Source organism: Aquarana catesbeiana, linkage group LG08 (genome assembly GCF_042186555.1).
Source record: "Aquarana catesbeiana isolate 2022-GZ linkage group LG08, ASM4218655v1, whole genome shotgun sequence".
Classification (NCBI taxonomy): domain Eukaryota; kingdom Metazoa; phylum Chordata; class Amphibia; order Anura; family Ranidae; genus Aquarana; species Aquarana catesbeiana.
The window spans coordinates 305,076,652-305,101,506 of record NC_133331.1 but is presented as its reverse complement, the minus strand read 5'-3'; the positions used below and the strand labels follow the sequence as shown (position 1 = coordinate 305,101,506).

Sequence of the window (24,855 nt, the reverse complement as noted above, 5' to 3'; positions counted from 1 at the left end):
TACCTCCAACCTCCGTAAAATATTCGGGGATACATCTCCCAGCCCAATGCTCACAATTATATACTAGTAACTATGCTCCCTTGCTCTCCACAATCCGAACAGACTTGCTAAGATGGGACCGTATCACTTTCTTGTGGATGGGCTGAGTCAGTATACTAAAAATGAATGTGTTGCCGCGGATTCTTTTCTACCTTCAAATGGTTCCTATATCACTGCCTAGATCCTTCTTTTCAACCCTCAACATTCAGTTTTTGAAATTCATCTGTCACGGAAGAAGCTATCGTGTGGCCCTCCATGCCCTAAGAGGTTGGGGGGGGGGGGGGGGCTGGGGATACCTTCCCTCTAAAAATACTATGAAGCAATAGCCCTACAGCAGATACTGGTGTGGTATCATCATGTGCATCATTATATATATATATATATATATATATATATATATATATATAATGTATGTATATATATAAATTGTGAAAAATAATAAAATAATTAGAAAAATCAATTGTAAAAAATGTTATTGTAAAAAAAAAAAAAAAATACCGACACAGTCCACGCGTCATCAGTGCTGCATATTAGTTCCACTGTCACATGACATTAAAAAAAATGTATCTGTAATTACTATGGGCAAGTACTATCGGTATTTGTACTCGGTCTTAAAAAAGTGGTATTGGTGCAACCCAAGAGAAAATCAAAGTAAAGACTACTTAAAAAAAGTATATATATATATATATTGAACCCAACGAACTAAGACTGGGATGCCATTAAAGGTCATGTGCGTGTAAAGGCAGGCGTCCCAATACTTTTGGCAATATAGTGTATATTTTCATTGACTACACGGTTTATGGATTTATTTGCAATACGACCTAATTAGATTTTTGTATTTATTTCCTTTTTTTTTTGCACATATAACATTTTGTGCAGAAATTTGGCACTTCATAAGCACGTATACTCCACGTGTATTTAAAGGGGCACACACTGGAAATTAGCAGCGCCGTGCCCACCAAACAACCATATATCGTTCATTGACTCTATTGCAGTAGTAGTATCAGTGGGGGCAGCAGCTCAGAGTATATTTTATTTATTTCACATCCGGTCCATAGCGCAGAATATTTCTTCTTTGTTTGTTTATATTTAAATGAACACAATAATTTCCTATGATCATCAGCTCCATCTTCTGGCCATAATGTGGAATTAGTAGCGCAATACCGCATTATTACCACTAGATGGAGCTGATAATCAGAGGAAATCACTGTACAAAATAAAATACGACCAATATTTGTCATGGCTGGAAGAATGCGTGTCACACTCACTCAACTAAAATGTTTAAAAGCAGACCTCTAAGTGTTTGTGATGGCCCACACTACATAATATACTCAGCCAATGAGAGGTAAGGACTCCATTTTTATTTTTCTCCTGCTATCAATGGCCGACACGGTACAACACTTCATCCATGTCTTTGGTGATCTCTGATCTCCTTATCAACTGTTTCTTACATGATGAAGATCAGCCATGGAGTATATCTGAGGTGTATATCAGGGTGTGCTTCTTCCCCACATGTCCAGCAACATTCATATACAAGACATTTCCCGCACTCAAGGCACTAATACACCTCGAGGGTTGTGTGGGACCCCTGATGTACAGGAAGACAGGACTTCAGTGAGGAACAATTCCCTCACTCAGGACAGGAACGTGGCTTCTCCCCCGTGTGAGATCTCTGATGTCTGCAAAAAGAGGATTTGTCTGAAAAACCTTTGCTGCACTCAGGGCATGAATACGGCTTCTCCCCCGTGTGATACCTTTGATGTGTGACAAGATGTGATTTTACAACAAAACATTTCCCACACTCAGAACAGGAATACGGCTTCTCTCCTGTGTGCCATCTCTGGTGTCTGCAAAGTGAGGATTTGTCTGAAAAACATTTCCCGCACTCAGGACAGGAATATGGCTTCTCCCCCGTGTGTTTTCTCTGATGCGTGACAATTTCTGATTTTTTTACAAAACATTTCCCACACTCAGCACAGGAATAAGGCTTCTCACCCGTGTGCAATCTGTGATGATAACTAAGAGCAGACTTCTCTACAAAACATTTCCCACACTCTGAACAGCAAAAAGGCTTCTCCCCTGTGTGAGACCTGTGATGTGTGACAAGACGTGATTTATATAAAAAACATTTCCCGCACTCGGGGCAGGAATACGGCTCTTCCCCCGTGTGAGACTTTCGATGAGTGACAAGAGCTGATTCATGTGTAAAACACTTCCCGCACTCAGGACAGGAATAGGGTTTTTCCACCATGTGAGTCCTTTGATGTTGTACAAGAGTTGATTTTTGTCCAAAGCATTTCCCGCACTCAGGACATGAAAATGGCTTCTCCCCCATGTGAAATTTCTGATGTCTGTAAAGACTGCACTTAACTGAAAAACATTTCCCGCACTCAGGGCAGGAATACGGCTTCTCACCTGTGTGAGATCTTTTATGTATATCAAGATGAGATTTATAATGGAAACACTTCCCGCACTCAGCACAGGAAAACCTCTTATCTGTTGGAAGGACGGCACCGTCCCGCACAGTCTGAGGTTCCTCAGGATAAGAGGAATACGATGGTCCGGCACCCTCCCTCACAGTCTGAGGTTCCTCAGGATAAGAGGAATACGATGGTCCGGCACCGTCCCTCACAGTCTGAGGTTCCTCAGGATAAGAGGAATACGATGGTCCGGCACCGTCCCGCACAGTCTGAGGTTCCTCAGGATAAGAGGAATACGATGGTCCGGCACCGTCCCGCACAGTCTGAGGTTCCTCAGGATAAGAGGAATACGATGGTCCGGCACCGTCCCTCACAGTCTGAGGTTCCTCAGGATAAGAGGAATACGATGGTCCGGCACCATCCCGCACAGTCTGAGGTTCCTCGGGATAAGAGGAATACGATGGTCCGGCACCGTCCCGCACAGTCCGAGGTTCCTCAGGATAAGAGGAATACGATGGTCCATCTACACTGTGTGGTGCCGGATGGACATTTGAGGTAGTCGGGTTTTCTCCTGGACTATACTGTGTGATGTCCTCATCTTCTACTTTACAGTCTGGAGACAAAGTGAGACAATCCTCTGAGGTTTTCCTCATCTCCCGTCCATCTACTAAAATAGAAATACAAAGATTATTACTAGACATGAGCAGATTGGTTCCCCTAAACCAAGACTCCGCCCACATCAGGCAGCTTTGTCTCCACCCTCAAGATAACTAGTAAATGGGTCCTCTGATCTCCTACCAGTTCATTTGTTTCCTATATTTTTGGGTATCAGGACTATGTAATGTACAACATATTGTATATAGTGAAGGCGTTAGGACTATGTAAAGTACAATATAAATTATATAGTGAATGTATTTACTATTAATGACCCACCTGTACTGATCTCTGTAGGAGTGTCCTCCTCTATAAATGTCCCCGTTATTCCATCCTCCTCCATAGACTGTTGATCATCCCTCACATACGTCTCTTCTTCTTCTGATTTAACCTCAGCTTTTATATCTATCAGATCTTCACCCTAAACCAAGAAAATGATAGAACCTTAAAACGTAAGATTATATATTGTGACATCACATATAGAAAGATTCACACATAGTCTCAGTCCATGTTCCAGATGTTTCATTCAACCAACCTTGTAATGGTGATGGATGGTGTAATCGTCCCCTGTGGAATTCCGGGAATACAGAGGACCTCCCCCTCCCATAGACTGCTGAGCTCCACTCATCAACATCTCTTCTTCTTCCTCTTTAATCTCAGATTTGATGTCTTTTAGTTTCTCATCCTAAACTCCAAAGATGATAGAATATATGTGTAAAATGGAACAAGAGATTACATAGAAGAATGTCCTCTCATAGCTTAGAATTCTGTTCTAGTTGCTCAGTCCCACCTACCTGATGATGGTGAGGGATGGTGTGACCTTCCTGTGTGGAATCCCGGGAATACAGAGGACGAGGACATCTCTCTGGTGGGTTCCCATTACTGGATCCATCTGTAGGAAACACACACACTGACTGAATACATTGTTTCTATGTGTTTATCAGATGATGGGGGATCTAGGTGGACCCTCCGTACTGCTCTCTCCTTTACAATAAAGTCTCCTCTTACCCGGTGATGTGAGGGGCGGCTGATTCTCCATCATGACGTCCATGTAGAGATCCTTGTGTCCTTCAAAATTCTTTTGGTTTTCCATGGAGAAATAGACAGTGACATCCTGACACCTTATAGGAACCTGACACACACAATGATACAGTCACCATCCAGACACATCCCTTGTCTGTTACTGGATAATGTCCCAGAATTCCCGGCACCGCTCACCTCTCCTGTCAGCAGCTCCATCATCTTCTTGGTGACTTCTAGAATCTTTTTCAGGCAGTGAGGTGAAAGCACTGTGATGGGTGATGTCCTGTGAAGACGGCTGCTGGGTGTTAATGGATCGCCAGACATTTTCTTCACTACTGTGTAATCCTGAGTAAATGGAGAAAATTATCACTAAAGACTTCCTAGGTTCCTCCATATTTTACAAGTCATGTCTGCGTTTTATTAATAGAGATAAGAGTGATGTCATGTGACCCCCCAGAATCCTCCTCACCTCTCCGGTCAGGTCTGTGTTTTATTAATAGAGATAAGAGTGATGTCATGTGACCCCCCAGAATCCACCTCACCTCTCCGGTCAGGTCTGCGTTTTATTAATAGAGATAAGAGTGATGTCATGTGACCTCCCAGAATCCTCCTCACCTCTCCGGTCAGGTCTGTGTTTTATTAATAGAGATAAGAGTGATGTCATGTGACCTCCCAGAATCCTCCTCACCTCTCCGGTCAGGTCTGTGTTTTATTAATAGAGATAAGAGTGATGTCATGTGACCTCCCAGAATCCTCCTCACCTCTCCGGTCAGCAGGTAGATGATCTCCAGGGTGAGGTCAAATATCCTCTCAGTCACTTGGCTTTGGTCTTGGTCCATGCTTATTGATTTGGTCATGTGATTTAAACAGGACACTCCTCTCTATCAATGAATAATATATTGATCTCATAGGTCTCTCCTGAACCTCTATATACTATATTACAGGCCTCATTTTCAATGATCTGAAAGAAAACCAGAGATTACCTTTTAAGTACAACTCAAATCCAAAATGTAGACCTCTTAGTCCTGCTCTGCAGACCTTGGTGGTTTAACCTTTTCACTGTCACTGATGTAAGGTATACAGCACCACAGAATTGCTTCCAGCTCCCTATGGTCAGTATGCTTTATTTTGGCTGCATTTCCCTTCCCTGTTGTAAACTCACAGCCAAGCCATGAACTTATAGCAGAACCTTCTCCCAGACTCTGTTGGGTAGTTAAATAGTACAGTTTATATGGTGGTCATCAGACCAAAGAGAGGAACAACTGAGAAGGAAAGGTTTGATTCCAGATAAGGGAAAATTGTAAACGGAGTTTGAACTGTTGTTTGATCTTCTTCCTCTGTATATCCAACTCCAGGAAAACCAGAGACAAGCTGGATAAATGGTTCTATATTTAGGATGTATCTGATCTATAAACCAGAGGCTCTGGATGGACAGTTGGATAAATGGCTCTATATTTAGGATGTATCTGGTCTATAAACCAGAGGCTCTGGATGGACAGTTGGATAAATGGCTCTATATTTAGGATGTATCTGGTCTATAAACCAGAGGCTCTGGATGGACAATTGGATAAATGGTTCTATATTTAGGACGTATCTGGTCTATAAACCAGAGGCTCTGGATGGACAGTTGGATAAATGGTTCTATATTTAGGATGTATCTGGTCTATAAACCAGAGGCTCTGGATGGACAGTTGGATAAATGGCTCTATATTTAGGATGTATCCGGTCTATAAACCAGAGGCTCTGGATGGACAGTTGGATAAATGGCTCTATATTTAGGATGTATCCGGTCTATAAACCATAAAAGACATCACAGTGACTAAGGAGGAAGAGGACGGAACATGACGGGGGGGATTACTGGGTGTAAATATAAAATAATATCTTATTACCTCCTCTGCTGCCAATTCCAGCAATGTCTCCTCTCTACTTCCTCCCAACTCACCTCTGACCCGGAACTTCCTGTCTGTATGACATCACTTCCTCTCTGTACCTGCTATTACCTCTTGTCTTTGTGTTCCATTGACTATATGTGAGATTACCACCTTGTGGAGAATTTTAAAACTGCAGCTTTTTTTGGTTCATCTTTTTTTTTTGCAGTTTTAAAAGCTGGTTTGGAACTGATTTTTTTTTTTAATTATAATGAAAATAATAAGAGTGTATTAAAATAAAAAATATGTTTACCTATAGATAGAGAAACAGAAACTGTAAAAGAACAATATGTTAAAATCAGTAAAACAGCAGCTACAACACACTCTAATGCAGCCTTTCTCAACCTTTTCAACGCAGCGGAACCCCTGAAATAACTTCCCGGTCTCAGGGAAACCCTGCTAAAAGTTACTATATCTAAAACGCATGATACATACACATGATACCCCTTACAGATACTGTACACTATATTACCAAAAGTATTGGGACACTTGCCTTTACACACACATGAACTTTAATGGCATCCCAGTCTTAGTCCGTAGGGTTCAATATTGAGTTGGCCCACCCTTTGCAGCTATAACAACTTCACCTCTTCTGGGAAGGCCGTCCGTAAGGTTTAGGAGTGTGTCTATGGGAATATTTGACTATTCTTCCAGAAGCTCATTTGTGAGGTCAGGCACTGATGTTGGATGAGAAAGCCTGGCTCGCAGTCTGCACTCTAATTCCACTCCAAAGGTGTTCTATCGGGTTAAGGTCAGGACTCTGTACAGGTCATTCAAGTTCCTCCACTCCAAACTCGCTCATCCATGACTTTATGGACATTCTTACATTGTCATCAGTGGGAAGACTGCCCTCCATACAGATCATTGATGGCAGTGAGTTGTTACTGAGAGATAGAAATTGTTTATTTTTCAAGGCACCCCTAGAAACCTTTGTAGGAACCCTGGCTGAGAAAGTCTGGACTAGGCATTAATATATTCCTACCCCCCTTGGTGGGAGTGGAGTTGACCCCATCTATAAGGATATACAGTACATATGGGTGGCACAATGGTGTAGTGGATAGCACTCTTGCCTGGCAGTAAAAAGGGTCTCTGGTTCAAATCCCAACCATGGCACGACATGCATGAAGTTTGCATGTTCCCCCTGTGCCTGCGTGGGTTTCCTCCGGGTACTCCGGTTTCCTCCCACACTCCAAAGACATGCTGGTAGGTTAATTGGCTTCTGTCTAAATTGGCCCCTAGTATATGTATGTATGAATGTGAGTTAGGGACCTTAGATTGTAAGCTCCTTGAGGGTAGGGACTGATGTGACTGTACAATGTATATGTAAAGCGCTGCTTAAATTGACAGTGCTATATAAGTACCTTAAATAATAATAATACATACATACACACACAGCACAACGCTGTGTGCACGCAACGAGACGTTTCTTGGAGCTGCAGTTCCTCTGAGCTCCACAAGGTGGTGATCTAATTTCTACCCAGACAGGAAGTCTCTATGGAAGACAGGAAGTGATGTAAGAGTACAAATAGGAAGTTCCAGGTGAGAGGTGAGTCTGAAGGAAGTAGAGAGGAGACATTGCTGGAACTTGGCAGCAGAAGAGGTAATAAGATATTATTTGATATTTACACCCAGTAACCCCCCCGTCATGTCCGTCCTCTTCCTCCATATCCATGGTTGATGTCTTTTACTCCCAGATGATGATACACACATATATAGTACGGAAACGTAGATTAACCCCTTCAGAGCCAGAACATTTTCCCAGTTAAGGAGCCAGAATATTGTCTTAATTTTGAAGAGAAAATTTAAATTTCTAGTAATATGGACCTCCAAACACACAGCACTGAAAATAAATAGACAAGACAATGACTATCCTGACCATACATGGCCTACAAAGGGCAATTAGTACATTACGCAGGCATCAAATGGGCAATCATTACAATATTCAGCCATCGCAATGATGGAGTGTTGGGGTCAGGAGTATGGAGCATAGAGCCCCTTACATCGCTGGTGAGGAGGAAGAAAACATTCCCCGGCCTGCCGTGAAGAATATGTTTCATCATTGGTGTCAGAGAGAGGAAAATACTGAGGGTTCTGAGGAAATTAGGGTAGTTGTGGGGGTGGGGTGGGGGGGGGAGTACAGAGGCTGAAGGACTTTGAGAAAATTGTGGCGTTGATGGGCTCTGAGGGGGTAGTGAGGCTGAAGGTTTTTGAAGGAGTAGTGAGGCTGAAGGACTCTGGGCCCTTGATAGGGATAGCAGAGCTCTGATGGAAAATGAGACTGTAAGGCTTCAGGAGGAAGTAGGGTGGCTCTTAGTCTATGATGGTCCTACCATCTGCACTTACTTTACACTTACTTTACAGACCTTGTTACAGAACTCCTGCAAGGAAAGTAACAGAATAATAATAATACTAAAGAAGGGCAGTCCTTCACCCCTCGCTGGGCACTCCTTCTTTGAGGAGGTCTGCTTGCACAGCCTCACCTAACGTGTGTTTAGAGATCAGTGCTGTGCTTCAGGGCAGGCAGTCCAATACCTTCTCATGACACAGGCTCTGGCAGTACCCGGTGCTGAATTTCCGAGCCCCAGGAACCCACCGCCACTCTGTACAAAGTCCTGGATATTACAGTATACTTGTCAACCAAGAGAACAAACTCCTCATCCCCCTGCTGTCCTCCTCCTATCCACACTGGGCTGCCATTCTAGGGATGAGAACAGAATCCTTCACTATAGCTCTCTTTTCCACCAGCAGCAGCAGCCTCCTGCTATCCAATCTCTTCTCTTACTGCACAGAGTGACAGTGACATCACTCCTATCAGAGATTGGAGCCTTCTAGACCGAGTTCTGGCAATAATCTAGATTAGTGCAGAACTCCGGCGAGTTGTCAGCAAATTCCCCTTCCTGGACATCATGATGACCCTACATTGACCTCACAGCACTGCCTCAGAGCAAGACAAGTCAAAAGAAGGATTGTAGTTATCATTCCTTATCTGCAGATCTAAAACAAATCAAAACCAGTTCAGAAACCAAACAGAGAAAAGGGAATTTCTGATATGGTGGGCCATGAGGGTCCCGGGACCCTGAAAATGTAACAAACACTAAACAGTCCAAACTGAATAGGTTCACATGGGGTCAGTAGTTCTTAAATGTATAGGAACCCTCCTATCCCCCCCCCCCCCCCATCCTATTATTGTGTGACCAATACCATCCAAATTATTCTTTCTTTCATTTCCCAAAGTTTTCCGTCTACAAGGAGACCTGTATAGATCAAATGACGGCACCAATGAGGATGGAGGAGGACCGGAGTCACATGACTGAGAAGATCCTAGACCTCACCCTGCAGATCATCTTCCTGCTGACCGGAGAGGTGAGGAGGATTCTGGGAGGTCACATGACATCACTCTTATCTCTATTAATAAAACACAGACCTGACCGGAGAGGTGAGGAGGATTCTGGGGGGTCACATGACATCACTCTTATCTCTATTAATAAAACACAGACCTGACCGGAGAGGTGAGGAGGATTCTGGGAGGTCACATGACATCACTCTTATCTCTATTAATAAAACACAGACCTGACCGGAGAGGTGAGGAGGATTCTGGGATTCTAACATGATATTCTTTATTGTTTTTTCAATACAGAATTTTCCTCTGAAGTCAGGTGATCATATGACCATCACAGTGCCTCCATGTGACTCCCTAATACCTGAGAGACATAATATGCCAAAGATTCTAGAAGTCACCAAGAAGATGATGGAGCTGCTGACAGGAGAGGTGAGCGGTGTCGGGAATTCTGGGACATTATCCAGTAACAGACAAGGGATGTGTCTGGATGGTGACTGTATCATTGTGTGTGTCAGGTTCCTATAAGGTGTCAGGATGTCACTGTCTATTTCTCCATGGAAGAGTGGGAGTATTTAGAAGGACACAAGGATGTCTACAAGGACGTCATGATGGACAATCAGCCGCCCCTCACATCACCGGGTAAGAGGAGACTTTATTGTAAAGGAGAGAGCAGTACGGAGGGTCCACCTAGATCCCCCATCATCTGATAAACACATAGAAACAATGTATTCAGTCAGTGTGTGTGTTTCCTACAGATGGATCCAGTAATGGGAACCCACCAGAGAGATGTCCCCGTCCTCTGTATTCCCGGGATTCCACACAGGAAGGTCACACCATCCCTCATCATCATCAGGTAGATGAGGAACAATCACTGACAGTATCGTTAAGATCTGTACATTATCTGCATTGTTACAATTGGTGTCATTATTATTTTATATTCAGTGTGGAAACTTTAGAGGTCCTAAAGTTGAGATTAAAGAAGAAGAAGAGACATTTGTGAGGGATGATCAGCAGTCTATGGAGGAGGATGGAATAACGGGGACATTTATAGAGGAGGACACTCCTACAGAGATCAGCACAGGTGGGTCAAAAATACTAAATACATTCCTCCACCCATACTGCTCACTGATTGGTCCAGAGTAGGGCAAGGACTGGGTGATATCAGCCTGTAATCCTATAGTCACTTTCCTGAGCTGTATTCCTGTATTTCTTTTGGATAATCTTCCTTCTCTGTGCTGCAGACACAATTTATGTATCAAGACTGGATTTATGTAGATTCTGGGGTTCAGCTGGTAGTAAAATGTTGATTTTTGCCATAGGCATTACTCAACATAGGCACCTGGGGCAAGGGCCTTTGGTCTTCTGCCTCATGCCTGGGTTTAGCAGGATAAGGGGAGATTTTGTTCTTAAGGAGGGTCCACCTAATTACGGGACTTAAACATTTTCTTAATTTTGGACTTAAATTATAATAATACAGTACTGACAATAATGATTTGATTGGAGCACAGACTTTTACATGTTGATAATAATGTGATAACATCCTCCAACTTTGGAACCTTAAACAGAAAGTGATAATGAGGGAGGAGTCAATAACCCAATGATGGTGGTCTTCAGGGTCAGTCCAGTCTTCATCTTGGTTGTTCTCCCCCATCCTCACTCTCTGACCTCTGGTGGGGCTCAGCCCCGCTGTTATTCATGACTAAATCATGGACTAAATAAGGAAGTGCAGGACTTGGGAAGATGGCAATGAGTGATAGAGGGGGTGGGGACACTCGTCCTATAATCCCCTCATCACTGTCACTCCTATAAAAGACAGTTCTCGTTGTTTCCTCACTCTCTGACTAAGGTCCATGAATAAAGAAATGAACTGGTAGGAGATCAGAGGACCCATTTACTAGTTACCCTGAGGGTGGAATTGTAAGATCCTCAGAGACAAAGCTGCCTGATGTGGGCGGAGTCCTGGTTTAGGGGAACCAATCTGCTCATGTCTAGTAGTAATCTTTGTATTTCTATTTTAGTAGATGGACGGGAGATGAGGAAAACCTCAGAGGATTGTCTCACTTTGTCTCCAGACTGTAAAGTAGAAGATGAGGACATCACACAGTATAGTCCAGGAGAAAACCCGACTACCTCAAATGTCCATCCGGCACCACACAGTGTAGATGGACCATCGTATTCCTCTTATCCTGAGGAACCTCAGACTGTGAGGGACGGTGCCGGACCATCGTATTCCTCTTATCCTGAGGAACCTCAGACTGTGAGGGACGGTGCCGGACCATCGTATTCCTCTTATCCTGAGGAACCTCAGACTGTGCGGGACGGTGCCGTCCTTCCAACAGATAAGAGGTTTTCCTGTACTGAGTGCGGGAAGTGTTTCCGTTTTAAGTGCAGTTTTAAAGTGCATAAAAGAATCCACACAGGTGAGAGGCCACATACCTGCCCTGAGTGCGGGAAATGCTTTTCAGAGAAATCCTACCTTACGAAACATCGGAGATTGCACACAGGTGAGAGGCCGTATTCCTGTCCTGTGTGTGGGAAATCTTTTGCAAACAGATCCAATTTTGTCAGACATCAGAGGTCTCACACGGGGGAAAAAACACATTTCTGTGCTGAGTGCGGGAAATGTTTTTCACAGAAGTCCAATCTTTTAGTACATCAAAGGTCTCACACGGGTGAGAGGCTTTATGCCTGTTCTGAGTGCGGGAAATGTTTTGTTGAGAAAGCAGAACTTGTCACACATCAGAGGTCTCACACGGGGGAAAAACCGTATTTCTGCTCTGAGTGCGGGAAGTGTTTTGCACAGAAGTCCACTCTTACCACACATCAAAGGTCTCACACGGGTGAGAGGCCTTTTTCCTGTCCTGAGTGCGGGAAATGTTATGTACAAAGAGCAGACCTTATCACGCATCAGAGGTCTCACACGGGAGAAAAACCGTATCCGTGTGCTAAGTGCGGGAAATGTTTTTCAGATAGGTCACATCTTTACAGACATCAGAGATTGCACACGGGGGAGAAGCCGTTCTCCTGTCCTGAGTGCGGGAAATGTTTTTCACAGAAGTCCCATCTTTACACACATCAGAAATTGCACACAAAGGAGAAGCCATATCCCTGTCCTGAGTGAGGGAATTGTTCCTCACAGAAGTTCTGTCTTCCTGTACATCAGGGGGTCCCACACAACCCTCGAGGTGTATTAGTGCCTTGAGTGTGGGAAATGTCTTGTATATGAATGTTGCTGGACATGTGGGGAAGAAGCACACCCTGATATACACCTCAGATATACTCCATGGCTGATCTTCATCATGGAAGAAACAAGGAGATCAGAGACCACCAAAGACATGGATGAAGTGTTGACCATCGATAGCAATAGAAAATAAAAATGGAGTCACTAACTTTTGTTAGCTGAGTGCATTTTGTGGTGTAAAACTTCGCAAATAATTAGAGGTCTGTTTTTTTTTTTTTTTAAATGTTTGATTGAATGTGACCAGCCGTGACCAATGTTGGTCGTATTTTATTTCATACGGTGATTTCCTATGGTCATTGTCTCCATCTAGTGGCCATAATGTGGTATTGCCAAATCCCTTCTATTTCCTGATGGAGGTATTTCAGGGGAAAATACCTCCTTATAGCCACTAGTTTTGCTGTGGCCACAATGTTGTGTGAGGTCATGATCTGCTATATGTTAATGTTCAGGCGGGTGGTCAGACCGCCGTTTTACTGCTTCCAACCTCCACGTGTGATCTGAAATTCAGAAGACATTAATTCAAGGAGAGGAAATTAGTCTCCATTACCGATTTGTATTTCTACGTTTACTATTCCCTTATGTTTTTCCTACAATCTTTTTGAAGGTAAAATGATAATTGTATATCTATTGAATAAAAAAATGTAAAAAAAAAAACGTGTATATATCGGTGCTATGATGAAAAATCGTCAGTTTCAGATAAACAACGCGTTAAAAAATCTTTACAGGTCATCAGTTTGGGGTGGACCATAAATAATGGGCCAGAACGCGGTGGTCAGAAGTATATCATATACAATGCAAGCTGTAGAGTGCGGTGGTCAGGAGTATATTACATACAATGCAAGCTGTAGAGTGCGGTGGTCAGGAGTATATCATATACAATGCAAGCTGTAGAGTGCGGTGGTCAGGAGTATATCATATACAATGCAAGCTGTAGAGTGCGGTGGTCAGGAGTATATCATATACAATGCAAGCTGTAGAGTGCGGTGGTCAGGAGTATATCATATACAATGCAAGCTGTAGAGTGCGGTGGTCAGAAGTATATTACATACAATGCAAGCTGTAGAGTGCGGTGGTCAGAAGTATATCATATACAATGCAAGCTGTAGAGTGCGGTGGTCAGGAGTATATTACATACAATGCAAGCTGTAGAATGCGGTGGTCAGAAGTATATCATATACAATGCAAGCTGTAGAGTGCGGTGGTCAGGAGTATATCATATACAATGCAAGCTGTAGAGTGCGGTGGTCAGGAGTATATCATATACAATGCAAGCTGTAGAGTGCGGTGGTCAGAAGTATATTACATACAATGCAAGCTGTAGAGTGCGGTGGTCAGGAGTATATCATATACAATGCAAGCTGTAGAGTGCGGTGGTCAGGAGTATATCATATACAATGCAAGCTGTAGAGTGCGGTGGTCAGGAGTATATCATATACAATGCAAGCTGTAGAGTGCGGTGGTCAGGAGTATATTACATACAATGCAAGCTGTAGAGTGCGGTGGTCAGGAGTACAGCGCATCCAGGAAAGTAATCACGGCGCTTCACTTTATCCACATTTTGTTACGTTACGGCCTTATTCCAAAGCGTATTTCATTATGTTCCTCAAAGTTCTCCAAACAATACTCCATAACGACAACGTGAATACGTTTGTGTGAAATCTTCGCAAATTTATTAACCACTTCAGCCCCCGGACCATTTGGCTGGCCGAAGACCAGAGCACTTTTTCGCGATTCGGCACTGCGTCGCTTTAACTGACAATTTTGCGGTCGTGTGGCATGGCTCCCAAACAAAATTGACGTGTTTTTTTCCCCACAAATAGAGCTTTCTTTTGGTGTTATTTGATCACCTCTGCGGTTTTTATTTTTTGCGCTATAAACAAAAATTGAGCGACAATTTTGAAAAAAACGCATTATTTTTTACTTTTTGCTATAATAAATATCCCCAAAAAAATATATATAAAAAAATGTTTTTTCCTCAGTTTAGGCCGATACGTATTCTTCTACATATTTTTGGTAAAAAAAAATCGCAATAAGCGTTTATTGATTGGTTTGCGCAAAAGTTATAGCGTCTACAAAATAGGGGATAGTTTTATGGCATTTTTTTAAATAATTTTTTTTTTTTTTTTACTAGTAATGGCGGCGATCTGCGATTTTTATCGTGACTGCGACATTATGGCGGACACATCGGACAATTTTGACACATTTTTGGGACCATTGTCATTTTTACCGCGATCAGTGCTATAAAATTGCACTGATTACTGTAAAAATGACACTGGCAGTGAAGGGGTTAAGTTTGTCCTAGGGAGTGATTCTAACTGTTAGGGGGCGTGGCTACGAGTGACGTGTCACTGATCACCGCTCCCCATCACAGGGAGCTATGATCAGTGACAGTGTCACTAGGCAGAACGGGGAGATGCTAGTTTACATTAGCTCCGTAAAAGCTATTTACATCATCTCCGTGAGAGCTATTCACATCATCTCCGTGAGCTGATCGCGGGTATCCCCCTGGACATTGAGTCCGCGGGACCCGCGATCCTACTACACGGCGGCAAATTCAAAGGGATGTACAGGTACGCCCATTTGCGCATGCCATTCTGCCGGCGTATATGTACATGCAGCGGTTGGCAAGTGGTAAAAAACAAAAAATCCCATGTACATAAATATCACAGGCTTTACTCAATACTTTGGTGAAGCTCCTTTGGCCCCGATTACAGCCTCAAGTCTTGTTGAGTATGATGCTACAAGCTTGGCACACCTATTTTTGGGCAGTTTCTCCCATTCTTCTTTGCAGGACCTCTCAAGCTCCATCAGGTTGGATGGGGAGCGTCGGTGCACAGCCATTTTCTGATCTCTCCAGACGTGTTCAAGTCTGGGCTCTGGCTGGGCCACTCAAGGACATTCACAGAGTTGTCCCATAGCCACTCCTTTTGTTATCTTGGCTGTGTGCTTAGGGTGGTTGTTCTGTTGGAAGATGATCCTTCACCCCAGTCTGAGGTCCAGAGCGCTCTGGAGCTGTTTTTCATCAAGGATGTCTCTACATTGCTGCATTCATCTTTCCCTCAATCCTGACTAGTCTCCCAGTTCCTGCCACTGAAAAACATCCCCACAGCATGATGCTGCCACCACCATGCTTCACTGTAGGGATGGTATTGGCCAGGTGATGAGCGGTGCCTGGTTTCCTCCAGACATGATACTTGCCATTCAGGCCAAAGAGTTCAATCTTTGTTTTATTAGACCAGAAAATGTTGTCTCTCATGGTCTGTGAGTCCTTCAGGTGCCTTTTGGCAAACTCCAGGTGGGCTGTCTCCTTTTACTGAGGTTTAGCTTCCGTCTGGCCACTTTAACGTACAGGCCTGATTGGTGGAGTGTTGCAGAGATGGTTGTTTTTCTGGAAGGTTCTCCTCTCTCCACAGAAAAACACTGGAGCTCTGTCAGAGTGACCATCGAGTTCTTGGTCACCTCTCTGACTAAGGCCCTTCTCCCCCGATCGCTCAGTTTGGCTGGACGGCACGCTCTGAGAAGAGTCCTGGTGGTTCCAAACGTCCTCTATTTATGGGTGATGGAGGCCACTGTGTTCATTATACAATAGTGTGGTGGTCCTTGGGAAGACTTACCCCCTTACAGATACTGTACACTATATTACCAAAAGTATTGGGATGCCTGCCTTTACACGCACATGAACTTTAATGGCATCCCAGTCTTAGTCCGTAGGGTTCAATATTGAGTTGGCCCACCCTTTGCAGCTATAACAGCTTCAACTCTTCTGGGAAGGCTGTCCACAAGGTTTAGGTATGTCTATGGGAATATTTGACTATTCTTCCAGAAGCTCATTTGTGAGGTCAGGCACTGATGTTGGATGAGAAGGTCTGGCTCGCAGTCTCCGCTCTAATTCATTCCAAAGGTGTTCTATCGGATTGAGGTCAGGACTCTGTGCAGGTCAGTCAAGTTCCTCCACTCCAAACTTGCTCATCCATGACTTTATGGACATTCTTACATTGTCATCAATGGGAAGACTGCCCCCTTACTGATCACTGATGGCAGTTGTTACTGAGAGATAGAAATTGTTCATTTTTCAAGGCACCCCTAGAAACCTTTGTAGGAACCCTGGCTGAGAAAGTCTGGACTAGGCAGTAATATTTTCCTATCCCTCTTGGTGGGAGTGGAGATGACCCCATCTATAAGGATATACAGTACATACACTTACAGCACAAGGCCATGTTCACAATATGAGATGTTTCTCTGGGCTGCAGTTCCTCTGAGCTCCACAAGGTGCTGATCTCACTTCTACCCAGACAGGAAGTCTCTATGGAAGACAGGAAGTGATGTAGGAGTACAAATAAGAAGTTTCGGGTCAGACGTGAGTCTGAAGGAAGTAGGGTGGAGACATTGCTGGAACTTGGCAGCAGAAGAGGTAATAAAATATTATTTTCTATTTACACCCAGTTAACCCCCCCCGTCATGTCCGTCCTCTTCCTCCATATCCATGGGTGACGTCTTTTATCTCCAGTAGATGGTGACACACACATACATATATATATAGTGTGGAAACGTAGATTAACCCCTTCAGAGCCAGAACAGTTTCCCACTTACGGGGCCACAACATTGTCTTCATTTTGGAGAGAAATTCTAGTAATATGGTCCTCCAAACAACAAATAGACAAGACAATGACCATTCTGACCATACATGGCCTACAAAGGGCAATGGTGAGTGCAGGGGTCAGGAGTATGGAGCATAGAGCCCCTTACATTGCTGGTGAGGAGGAAGAAAACATTACCCAGTCTGCCGTGAAGAATATGTTCCATCATTGGTGTCAGAGGGAGGAAAATACTGAGGGTTCTGAGGAAATTAGGGTAGTTGTGGGGGTTACGGAGGCTGAAGAATTGCGGGACCCCTGATAAAATAGTGGCGTTGAAGGGCTCTGAGGGGTAGTGGGGCTGAAGGACTCTGGGCCCTTGGTAGCGACAGCAGAGCTCTGAGGGAAAATGAGACTGTAAGGCTTCAGGGGGAAGGAGGGGGGGTTCTTGGTCTATTATGGTCCGAACATCTGCACTTAATTTACAGACCTTGTTACAGAACTCAAGGAAAGTAACCGAATGCTAAAAGGAATAAGAAAGGGCAGTCCTTCACCCCTCGCTGGGCACTACTTCGTTGAGGAGGTATGCTTGCACAGCCTCACTTAACAGTCCAATGCCCTGTCATGACACAGGCTCTGGCATTACCCAGTGCTGAAATTTGGAGACCCAGGAACCCACCGCCACTCTGTACAAAGTCCTGGATGTTACAGTATACTTGTCAACCAAGAGAACAAACTCCTCACCCCCTGCTGTCCTCCTCCTACCCACACTGGGCTGCCATTGGAGGGATGAGAATAGAATCCTTCCCTATAGCTCTCTACTCCACCAGCAGCCTCCTCCTGCTGTCCAATCCCTTCTCTTACTCCAGAGAGTGACAGTGACATCACTGCTATCAGTCAGCAGGCTGCCAGAGATTGGGGCCTTCTAGACCGAGTTCTGGCAATAATCTAGATTAGTCCAGAACTCCGACGAGTTTTCAGCAAGTTCCCCTTCATGGACATCATGATGACCCTACATTGACCTCACAGGACAAGTCACACAAGTTTGAAAGGGGCCTAAGAAGCAAATCAGGGTGCTGGCTCTCCACAGCCTTCAACACCAAGCTACAAAGACCCTCTTTGTAGCTTGGTGTTGAAGGCTGTGGAGAGCCAGCACCCTGATTTGCTTCTTAGGCCCCTTTCAAACTTGTGTGACTTGTCCTGCGACTTGGGACTGCAGGACAAGTTGTACCCCATGCTTTCCAATGACAACCATTCATATCTGTAGTAGTCTCTTTACTACTTTGGTGCAACTTTGATGCGAGTTGAGGACCATAGACCTCAAGTTTATACAGGCATTTCCTGAAATCGCTGTAAAATCGTGGCAAAATTGCACAACTTTGAAGTTGCGGTAGTATGAAAGGGGCCTAACTGACACCCAAAAGGAAGCTTGTCTGCTTCATAGGAAGTAGGATTGGTTGCAATTGCCTAACAGAGTGGTTTATCGAAGGGGCCTCTCTGACGATTCCAAAGGAAAATGGCAGTTATTTCTACCCGAGAAGCATAGGGAGACTGTGTTAACTGCTCTACATGACAACCATGGACATTTAGGGCCAGAGAGGACCTTTAACCTGGTGAGAAACTCGTTCTACTGGCCCTGCATGCAGGCTGAAGTTAAGGGCTACTGTCACTCATTCATCCGATGCATACAGAGGAAGACTCTGCCTCATCGAGCTGCCCCAATGGGCAACCTTCAGAGTCAAGGACCCATGGAGCTGGTGTGCATTGATTTTCTGTGCTTGGAGCCTGATCTGAGTGGACAGGGAAATATTTTGGTAGTAACTTCATTAGGTATGCCCAGGCCTTTCCCACAAAGGACCAACAAGCGTACACTGTAGCCAAGGTCTTAGTAGAAAAGTTATTTGTACACTGGTCTGCCTCAACGCATCTACTCCCATCAAGGGACAGATTTTGAGGGACACCTCATCAAGAGACTACTAGACTTGATTGGAATAAAAAAGTCAAGAACCACTCCATACCATCCCCAGGAAAAGCCTTAGCCGGAGAGATTCAATCGGACTCTCCTGGAGATGCTTGGAACTCTGACTACAAAACAGAAGCAGCACTGGAGCAAACATATAGTGGCCATTGTACATGCCTACAACTGTACAGCAAATGATGCCACAGGCTATTCTCCTTATTGGCTGATGTTCGGACAGGAGGCTCAGCTGCCTTGCAGATGCTTTGGGTGAAAGCTCTGAGGAGGGTGTTCTCACTTACAAAAGGACTCTTGAGGCGCCTGCTTCTTCCACTGCAGATTTGGTGGAGGACAACTCCAACTCACCCCCGGCACATTTATGTGGGTCACCCCAGTCTCGGTGGCGTGTGGACAGAACAACCTCCCCTTTCATGACAATTAGTGGGAGGTGCCTCTGTCAACCCTGTGTCATGATATGAGCTGTTTGAGTTTGGGCTCTTCTTATGCAAATGCAAATGGTTTGTTTTCTTGTGTAAATTAACCAGTTTTTCCTCCGCATGTAACTCTAAAGCATGTACTAAGTAAAGGACAGTTACTTCCTTTGTAGGACCAAAAGTCCTTTTGTGGGAGGTGTGTAGCGGCTGCCCACATCCCTGCTACCTTGTCAAGCTGGCGAGGTCTCTTCCAGAAGGGAGAGACACAGCCTGTCATATTCTGCGGGGGGAATTTACCCCCTCCCTTTTCCTCTCACTGTGGCGTGAGTCAGAGGCATATTCACAGGCAGGGCCGCCCACTCTGCTCTTTCTTCTGTTTCTTCATTGGCAGAGGGAAGCTGGCCAATCAAAGGAGAACTGCAGGGGCAGCAAGGAACTCTGGTACATAGAGTCCTCAATACAGGCTGCTTCATTGAAACCAATATAGGCAGAACTACACATCCCAGTAGCCATTGCTATAGAGGAGGAATCTTACCCCCAGAGGCTTCCTGGGAGAAGTTAGAGTTACCGAGAAGGGGGAGGAAGACAACGCTGGAGAAGGACGCTGCGGCCCAGAGTCTGTGTGATCACTCCTGCTACAGCCCTGAGGTCGGCGGCGGACATCCAGAGTTAAAGAGAGGACTCCGGATGCATCTCCAGGTGTCCTGTCAGCATGTGATGTTTTTTGTGCGGAGGTTGCCAGTTGGGCAACCGTAAGCATCGGTATTCACTAAAGAAAGTCAACAAGTGCACCACCTTAAAGTCAATCAAGGTCTTAAGAGCTCCATCCATACTCAGGAATCTAGTCACTATACTAGTGGATTCAGGTGGTGGGTTAATTCTGTGCACTGGGTCAGGTGTTGTATTTAAACAGGTCTGATGGGACTGTGGTGCTGGGGTGAAGGAGGGAGAGAACTGACATAGAGAACAAGGTCATTCCTCTACCTTCCTGTCTGGACTCATATAGCCCAATTTAAGTAGGGTTGGCCGGTAATTCATTGAAGTAATATCCCATTTATAATCTGTTATTCTCGTGTGTTTACCTCTGCTCTCTGGGTTATTTCACTTAAAGGAGTCCCCTGAAAGCAGACAAATTTGATCTTGGAGATTTCTTCAGTACCTTTTTGCTCTTTGTTCCACCAATATATATTTACTACTCAATAATACTGTTATTGTTTGTTTCATTTTCTCTAAGCAAGTTCACAGTAAAGATAATTTCTGTGTTCACTATAACCTGTGTTGATTTACTGTGGTATTTACACTACATTGTTGCAAGGTGTGCCAGTGGGGTTAAGTCTGTTCTTGGGGTTGAGGCGGCAGAGTAAGGAACCAACAATAATCAAGCAGCTCCGTTTCACCTTGTCAGCTTCTTCAGGTTTTTTTTTTAGGGGGAATGAGTATAGTCATATACAGCCCAGGGTATTGAGTGCAGTGGTCAGGAGTATATCATATACAGCCCAGGGTACAGAGTGCAGTGGTCAGGAGTATATCATATACAGCCCAGGGTACAGAGTGCAGTGGTCAGGAGTATATCATATACAGCCCAGGGTACAGAGTGCGGTGGTCAGGAGTATATCATATACAGCCCAGGGTACAGAGTGCGGTGGTCAGGAGTATATCATATACAACCCAGGGTACAGAGTGCAGTGGTCAGGAGTATATCATATACAGCCCAGGGTACAGAGTGCAGTGGTCAGGAGTATATCATATACAGCCCAGGGTACAGAGTGTAGTGGTCAGGAGTATATCATATACAGCCAAGGGTACAGAGTGCGGTGGTCAGGAGTATATCATATACAGCCCAGGGTACAGAGTGTAGTGGTCAGGAGTATATCATATACAGCCCAGGGTACAGAGTGCAGTGGTCAGGAGTATATCATATACAGCCCAGGGTACAGAGTGTAGTGGTCAGGAGTATATCATATACAGCCCAGGGTACAGAGTGCAGTGGTCAGGAGTATATCATATACAGCCCAGGGTACAGAGTGCGGTGGTCAGGAGTATAACATATACAGAAGCTATCAGAGTAGGGTGGGTTGTGTTGGGTGGGGAGCCAGGGGGAAGGGGTATATGTGGGGCAGGGTTTTTCCCATCTTTGGCATGGTTGCTTTTTACATGTATGTCCAATACAATTTTGTATTGAAATCGATATCCTTTGTAGATGCGTTTTTCCTTTGGTGTTTTTTTGGCATGTATATTTTGGAAGCATCTCCCCTCGTTTAATAGGGTATAGGAACCTTTTTCACAACACTCCCAGGATACATACAATTTTGTTTTTTTTCCTTCAAAGTATAACATATACAGCCCAGGATAACCTTCAACCAGAGAAGGTGTGAATAGTAACCACCTTGTCGCCGACTACTGCTGTTACCGTGACAGGAGGTGGTATGCCCATTCCTTGTGAGGGATAGAAAAAAAATTGCAGGAATCTACTGTCATGGTTGAAACCAGATGTGATACAGAAGTTGGAGACAAGTGGTTGGCAGCCAGGACTCTGTCCAAAGTGCATCGTGGCAAAGTGCTTGTCCAAATAACCAATCTGCGTACAACCCTTATGCCATTGCCAAACTAGCTGGTTATTGATGATTTGTACACCGTTCCAAAAAAAGTGTATTGAAACGTCTTGCCCCAAGGTAGAAGCTGTAGCATCCTCTTAATCAGCTGCCATGACCGCTTTAGAGGATTCTCGTAACCAGCAGTTGTTGGAACAATTGTTTCTGCCAATGCATAAGTTTTTCCTCAATCAGCAACAGCTCCTACATCAGTTATTGGAAAAAAAACCATGTGCTGGTATTTGCTGGGGACCCAGAGAACCATGGTTGCACTACTGTTCCTGATCATCCTTTATACACTGGGGATGGTATCCTAATTCAAGAAAGACACCGCAATATTCAATCAAGCCCAGTGTCAGGAGGTTAAAATGTTGCAGAAAGCAGGATTCTGTGGTCTGCCCTTATGCTTCTGTGTTAATTATCGTAAGTTGAGCATGTGTACCCATTGGGATGCTAACCCTTTGCTGTGGGTAGAGGAGTATTTGATTGCCATAGGACTAGCATGTTACTTTTCGACACTGGAATCGGCTAGTGGCTATTGGCAGGTGCCTGTAAGGGAGGAGGATCAAGCCTTTATCACCCCTTCAGGATTGTGCAACCAACTAACTAACCAATACCCCTAGCATGTTTCAGCGACTTATGAAATTATGTTTGAGGGGCTTTAACTTCAACACAGTTCCCATTTATTTGGATGACATCACCATCTTTTCCAAGACCTTCAAAGACCATATCAAATACATTGATTAGGTCTTCACCAGACTGACGCAATATGGACCAGTGCCATCTTATGCAGAATTTGCTACAGTACTTTAGTCATGTTGTAGAGGCTGGAGGGTGTCCCCTGCTTCGGCTAAAATCCAGGCAGCACAGGATTGGCCAATTCCAAAAACCGTGACAGAAGTGCACTTATTTCTGTGACTGGTAGGATACTACCAGCATTTCATTCACAACTTTTTCCAGATTGTTGTGCGGGCATTCCACCTAACAGAAACACAAATCATCTCCTCCCATCCAGGCCAACTGGCAATCTAACCAAACAGAGGCTTTTGACACTCGTAAGGAATGGTTAACTACTGCTCCCTGCTGACTACACCAAACCCTTTCCGTGTTTATACTGATGGTAGATTCCAGGGCACTATGGGCTGCACTTTCCCAAGAGCAGGGTGGTGTTGAGCATTGTATTGCTTATGCCAGTTGTATTTTGAGACAGACAGAATACAACCCACATAACTATCATTCTTTCAATTTGGAACTAACTGTTGGCGCTGGTCTTGGCCATAACCAAAAAGTTTGCAGAGTATTTGATAAGGGGGTGAGTGGATGTTTTTACCAACAACAACAACCCCAAATTGGGAACATTAGAACAATACTGGCTTGCTCTTTGCTCTGTTTCAACTACGCAACCGCCCTGGGTTCGGACCAAGCAGGTTTGGGTCAACTTCAAAGAAAATTCAGATGCTAAACCCATACCACATTGAAATCAATAGGAATAGAACCAAGAATGCCAGTGGTCAGTGTAGTGGTCTTTTACATCAGTGACCAATAGGAGAAGGATCACCTTATGTCAGTTTAGTTGTCCCTTACAATTGTGACCAATAGGAGAATGACCACCTTAAATCAGTGGTCCCTTACATTGGTGATCAACGTGAGAAGGATTCCTTTTATATCAGTGGTCAATGTAGTGGTCCCTTAGATTGATGACCAATGGGAGAGGGACCCCTTATGTTAGTGGTTAGTGTAGTGATCCCACAAACAGTGATCAATGGAAGATGAACCCCCTTATATCAGTGCTCATTGAGGTAGTCACTTACATTGGTGATCAACGGGAGAAGGATTCCACTATATTAGTGGTCAGTGTAGTGGTCCCTTACATTGGTGACCAATGGGAGAAGGACCCCCCTTATATCAGTGGTCTGTGTACTGGTCACTTACGTTGGCGACCAATGGGAGAAAGACCCCCCTTATATCAGTGGTCTGTGTACTGGTAGCTTACATTGGTGATCAATGGGAAAAGAATCCCCTTATATCAGTGTTCATTATAGTGGTTAGTGTAGTGGTCCCTTACATTGGTGCCCAATGGCAGATGAACCACCTTATAACAGTATGATGGTCCCTTACATTGGTGACCAATGGGAGAAAGACCCCCTTATATCAGTGGTCAGTGTAGTGGTCCATTACATTGGTTACCAATGGGAGAAATACTTCCTTGTATCAGTGGTCTGTGTAATGGTTCTTTACATTAGTGACCAATGGGAGAAGGATCCCCTTATATCAGTGTTCATTATGGTGGCCCCTTATATTGGTGACCAATAGTAGAAGGACCCCCCTTATGTCAGTGGTTAGTGTGGTGGTCCCTTAAATTAGCGGCCAATGGGAGAAGAACCCCCTTATATCAACGGTAAGCGTAGTGATCCCTTACATGGTGATAAATGGGAGAAGAACCCCCTTATGTCAGTGATTAGTGTGGTGGTCCCTTATATTGGTGACCAATGAGAGAAGGACCCCCTTATGTCAGTGGTTAGTGTGGTGGTCCCTTACAATTGGTGACCAATGGGAGAAGGACCCATTATATTAGTGGTCTGTGGGAGAAAGACATTCTTACATCATCATCAGTGGGAGGAATGCCCCCTCACAGATCATTGATGCCAGTTGTT

The 24,855-nt window shown here is 44.4% G+C and overlaps 2 protein-coding genes across 2 annotated transcripts in view; one reads left to right on the top strand and one right to left on the bottom strand.

The window, feature by feature from the left end:
* Positions 1-6,519, bottom strand: part of LOC141106889 (uncharacterized) — a 57,342-nt gene extending 50,823 nt beyond the window's left edge. The window contains 8 exon segments of the mRNA XM_073597818.1: positions 1,583-3,126; positions 3,393-3,534; positions 3,649-3,798; positions 3,908-4,005; positions 4,122-4,245; positions 4,332-4,481; positions 4,898-5,097; positions 6,026-6,519. Coding sequence (XP_073453919.1) covers positions 1,583-3,126; positions 3,393-3,534; positions 3,649-3,798; positions 3,908-4,005; positions 4,122-4,245; positions 4,332-4,481; positions 4,898-4,993 — 2,304 coding nt within the window. The 5' untranslated portion in view covers positions 4,994-5,097; positions 6,026-6,519.
* A 1,061-nt stretch (positions 6,520-7,580) lies between these two features.
* Positions 7,581-13,560, top strand: LOC141105117 (uncharacterized). The gene is made up of 7 exons (XM_073594983.1): positions 7,581-7,664; positions 9,299-9,427; positions 9,702-9,833; positions 9,920-10,043; positions 10,160-10,257; positions 10,347-10,485; positions 11,423-13,560. Exons 2-7 carry the CDS (start codon positions 9,332-9,334, stop codon positions 12,523-12,525), a joined length of 1,692 nt encoding a protein of 563 aa, XP_073451084.1. The 5' UTR covers positions 7,581-7,664; positions 9,299-9,331; the 3' UTR covers positions 12,526-13,560.
* The last annotated feature ends 11,295 nt before the right edge of the window (positions 13,561-24,855 follow it).

Bases quoted from the DNA above. Each gene is read 5' to 3' on its own strand.
- LOC141105117 (XM_073594983.1), top strand. From the start codon at position 9,332: ATGACGGCACCAATGAGGATGGAGGAGGACCGGAGTCACATGACTGAG. The intron at 9,834-9,919 runs GTGAGCGGTGTC...TGTGTGTGTCAG, and splicing joins TGGAGCTGCTGACAGGAGAG to GTTCCTATAAGGTGTCAGGA. The intron at 10,486-11,422 runs GTGGGTCAAAAA...TTTCTATTTTAG, and splicing joins TCCTACAGAGATCAGCACAG to TAGATGGACGGGAGATGAGG.